Raw genomic sequence first — 4626 nt, forward strand, 5'->3', positions numbered from 1 at the left:
GCTGGACTGGAACTCCTGACCTCAAGTGATCTACCCACCTCAGCCTCCCAAAGTGCTGGGATTGCAGGCATGAGCCGCTGCGCCCAGCCATTCTAGGCACTCCTCTAAATAAAGCAAATGTCTGCAGCATTTGAACATTTCAGCTCAATTTCAGCAATGAGCCTGCTGAAGTGGGTTCTCTGCTTTCTGTGGCAACACTGCTCTCAAGTCTGACATGCCAGCGCCTTGATAGGTCATAAGTTATGTTTCACATTTACTTATCTTGACATGTGGGCCCCGCACTGACTGTAGGGACTGGTAAGGTGAGAAACAGCCCAGGGTTGTGCCTCCAAGACTGAGTCAAAAAGTTCAGGGGATTTTTCATTTCCCGTGTATGCACATCCTTCCAAATTATGGCAATTGTTGCCAGCAATTAGGTAATGAATCAGAAAAGCATTTTCTATTTACTTTATCAGGAAAAAACCGTTTTCCCTGATGAAACAGAATAGTTGTATCAGTGGCTGCAAACACATGCTGAAGCAAATCAGCTCAGCTGATTTTGATGGGTTTGATCAGATGGGATGCAGCTGTTTCCTTTCCTATTTGTCTGCCCTGAGGCTGAAGTTCTGTGTTTGGAAGGGTCTAGGGAAAGGGAGAGGCGGGGCCCCCACAGGAGGGAGGAAAGGCCCAGTGTGGGGGTCCACTCAGCGGCCTCAGCCCAGACCTTACTCCTCACCCCACCCCCACCCCCAGGTTTGCCCATGGCGGTCCCTGGCAGTCATGATGGACGAAGCCTTTTCTAAAATTGCCTACCTGGCTGGACAGGGGCTGCTCACACAAAGCCTCAACATCAGGTTCAAAAAGTAATAAGGGCCCTTGGGGCACTGGCCAAAGTCACAGCCCTTTTCATCCCTGGGAGTGGCCGTCCTCGGCAGCTGGGGTATGGGAGCCCTGCCTGCCACTCTCCTTCCCAGCCCACTCCCAAGCAGCTCCTCTAGTCCCTCGCCAGGACGCAGCCTCTGCTGTCCAACATTTGGAAGCTGACAAAAAGGCCCTGAGCCTAGGGCCACTTATGAGACCTCGAGGCAGGGAGGAATGAAGAGAGGGAAGAAGACACAGAGGGTGAAGGGGTGGGGGGCCGGGTTCACGTAAGAGATGGGCTAAGCTGCCTCCTCTCCTAGCTTGATCCCCGTGGGCTCTCTGGTTGTAATGGACATAGAAGTGGAAAAGATAGAAGACCAGAAGCTTTACATGTCCTGCATCGCCCAGAGCAGAGACCAGAAGACAGTCTATGCCAAGTCCTCAGGTAAAGAAGCCCCCAGCCCCACCCCAGGCCCCGTCCTGCAACCACCCACCCCCAGAACAAACAGGAAGAAGGAAAGATGCCAAGGATTCGCCCCAAGCTGCAGTCCATCTTCTTTAGGGTGGGTAGGGCACCTGCTGGAGACACAGACGAAGTGAGGGAGAGCAGAACTAGGGTTTTTTCTGTGTGAGTTATACAACCCGTCCTGAAAGGACAGCACCCAGGTACTGGGTAATTTGATGCCACGTGCTCAGAGTGTCCATCCGTCTCCTACCATCTCAGTGCAGCTCTTGCAGCTCAGCTCACCCTTCTCTTGCAGGTGTCTTCCTTCAGCTGCAGCAGGAAGAAGGGTCGTCGTCCCAGAAACAGTCACTGTGCCTGCAGGAAAATCTCTCACTGCTTCTCCTGCCTGCCTGGGACACACCACAGAGCAGGGAGGGGTCCTCAAGAAGCAGTTGGTGAGGCAAGGGAAAGGGCTCTTTTTTTTTCTCTGAGTTAATAAAGTCCCACAGCCCCATTCTCGGCCCAGGGCCTTTCTATGGTTGGAAATCAAACTCTTTCCAGGGCATCCCACATACCCACCTTCCCATTCAGCACCAACTTAAAAGACTTACTGAGTACCTGCCAGGTGCCAGGCACTGAGTGAGGCACCAGGCACCCAGCAGTGACGGACAGGACCCCTGACCTCAAGATGTGCCATCTGGGAGCCAGGGGCCAAATGCAGAGTGCTCCATCACACTTCTCCCACGCCCACCCTGGCTTCCATCATGAGTGCAGTGTCATCTCAAAAGGGAGGAGAGGGCAATTTTACTCCACGAAAGCAATCAGAAAACGCCTTCTAGAAGAAGCTCTTCCTGAACCGTCTCAAAAGTTAAGTGGTGTTCACTAGGCAGGCAGGGGAGGAGAGGATATCTCAGGCAGAGGGAAAATAAGACAAAGGTGCAGAGGTGAAAGTGCACAGGGACTTTGGAGAAGAGCAAGGTGTTGAGGAGGGCAGGCGTTTATGGAAAGAGAAGGTGGGCAGGGCAGGAGCAAGCCACGGGAAGGCTTCATAATCCCTGCTGGAGAGCTGGAACTTTGTCTTGCAGGCAACAGGGAGCCTCTAAAGGCCTTGCGCTGGGGAGTGACAGAACTTTGTTATTTAGAAAGATGACTCAGTGGCAGTAAGGCATCAGCAAGACTGAAGGCAGGAGCACTGGTCAGGAGAGCCCTGCAGGCTTTACACTAGAGACAGTAAGGGCTTGCAGGGGCCGGGGCCTCCGTGCTGAGAGGTATGGGAAAATGTTACAAATACAGCAAGTGCAGGATTTTGCCACCAGTTATACAGTGTGGATCTGTGAATGAGAGCTGTCTAGGATGACTCCAAGTTTCTGGCTTGACAGGTTTCCAGGCGATTATCACTGGAAATACAGAAAGAGGTGGGGGTAAAGAATGAGCTCCATTTTACATGCATCGAGCTTGAAGTGCCCATGGAAGTTGTACCATGTGGCAGGTGCCAGCAGGAATGTGGATATGGTGCTATGGGGCTCAGGAGAGACGAGTTACTGATCGACATTGTGAGTCAATATGAAATGTGACCTGAAGCCCCTGGGAATGCATTAGGCAGAAAGTGAGAAGGAGGCAAGGGGAATGACAGAGGTGAGGAGGGACGGGAAATGGGAGGGAGGGAAGAAGAAAAGGGGTCAAATATAGAACCCGAACCTTAGGTCACACTGAGACTTCAAGTTGGGATAGAAGACCAAGGATCCACTACGGAGGCTGAGAACAGGACAGGCACGACCATCCTTCAGAGGAAGAGGCCAGCAGTAGCAAATGCTGACGAGAAAGCAAGGAAGATGAGAATTAAAAAGAAGCCTTTGAGCCAGGTGCAGTGACTCACGTCTGTAATCCCAACACTTTGGGAGGCTGAGGCGGGAGGATTGCTTGAGGCCAAGAGTTTGAGACCAGCCTGGGCAATAAAGTGAGGCCTTCATCTCTACAAAAAGCAAAATAGTAGGAAAATAAAATAAATCGGCACATCATAAAATTAAAAAGAAGCCTTTGGATTTGGTCATGAAGAAAATGTGGTTTCCTTTGCCAGAGCAATTTTAGGAGGTGGAAGAAAAATCCAGATTACGGTGAATGAAAATATGAACAGAGAATGGGGAAATGAATGTAGATGCTTCTTTCTAGGAATGTTGTTGTTATTCAAGGAAAGATATTTGAGTGTATTATAAATTGCTAGTGGAGAGAGGCTGAAACCTTTAGGAGAAAGAGAATCAGGGCCGCCATCCAACAGAGCAGCTCTCTTAGAGCTGTCTTGGAAGCCATGGGAGAGCATCAGCATGACTGAGACCAAAGGAAGGAGGAAAAGTATAGATCAGGACAGGAAGTTGAGGAAGTAGAGATCGGGACAGGAAGTTGAGGGGATTCGACCCAGAGTGCTTCAACTTTCTCAGTGACATGGAAGGCAAGGCCATCAGTGGGGAAAGAGCGGTCTGGAGGAAGGGGGATGGTTCGGAAAAGCCGCTGCAGGGATCAGGAAAACAGGTACCAGGTACACGTGTGGCCAAGACATGCTTGAGTGCCCTGCTGGTAGAACACAGGTGTCTGGAGTGGCACCAACCTTAGGAGAGAGGAAGGTGGGAGCCAGCTGGCAAAACCCAAGGGCAATGGTGGGTGAGTCGGGTGAGAACAGTGGAGGGGGAGGAAAGAGAGCAACACAGCTGGTACACATTTCTAAGGACAAAAGATTTGCTGTGAGGAAGAACAACAATGGAGGAGGCAAAGGCTGCCCAGGAGAAGTCTGCAGCTCCTCTAAACCTGGGGAGGCGAAGGATGGGACCAGCTTCCACAGAGAGGGCTACACGAAAGAGGTGACCTGTCCTGAGACTGCCGGAATTCCACTGAGGCTAGTAGGTGGAGGGGATGTTCAGGCGGAGCTTAAGATCAGGGAAGGTTTACCAAAGAATGAGAGCTTCCAGGGCCATATCGTAAAGGACTTTGTTATTAGGTATGGTAAAACCAAATGTTAAAACAGGTAAGGCTTTAAATCTCCATAGCTGAACCCATATCTTCAAATAGAATGTATTTCTCACTCACATAAAGTTCAGCCAGTGGTGTCTAGGAGTCATTCAGGACCCTGGCTGACAAAAGCTTTGTTATCTCCAATACTGGACTTCCAAAGTCACCCTCGGTGTTGGCATACAGTTGCCAGATGAAAGAATCCACAAGGGAGATGTTCTGGGTCAGGCCTCCAGGTGGTTCCATTGGCCAGAACTCAGTCACGAGGCCCCCCCCCAAACTGCAAAGAAGGCTGGTTAGAAAATACGGTCTAACTATATGTTTTTTGTCTTTTTTTTTTT

At 50.6% G+C, this 4626-nt stretch overlaps 1 protein-coding gene across 1 annotated transcript in view; it reads left to right on the forward strand.

Annotated features, from left to right (window-relative positions):
• The window catches only part of THEM5 (thioesterase superfamily member 5), an 8296-nt gene extending 6493 nt beyond the window's left edge, over positions 1 to 1803 (forward strand). The window contains 4 exon segments of the mRNA XM_017546217.2: positions 733 to 746; positions 749 to 842; positions 1161 to 1285; positions 1602 to 1803. Coding sequence (XP_017401706.1) covers positions 733 to 746; positions 749 to 842; positions 1161 to 1285; positions 1602 to 1744 — 376 coding nt within the window. The 3' untranslated portion in view covers positions 1745 to 1803.
• The last annotated feature ends 2823 nt before the right edge of the window (positions 1804 to 4626 follow it).

The sequence above is a fragment of the Cebus imitator genome, unplaced genomic scaffold (genome assembly GCF_001604975.1).
Source record: "Cebus imitator isolate Cc_AM_T3 unplaced genomic scaffold, Cebus_imitator-1.0 Scaffold188, whole genome shotgun sequence".
Lineage (NCBI taxonomy): Eukaryota > Metazoa > Chordata > Mammalia > Primates > Cebidae > Cebus > Cebus imitator.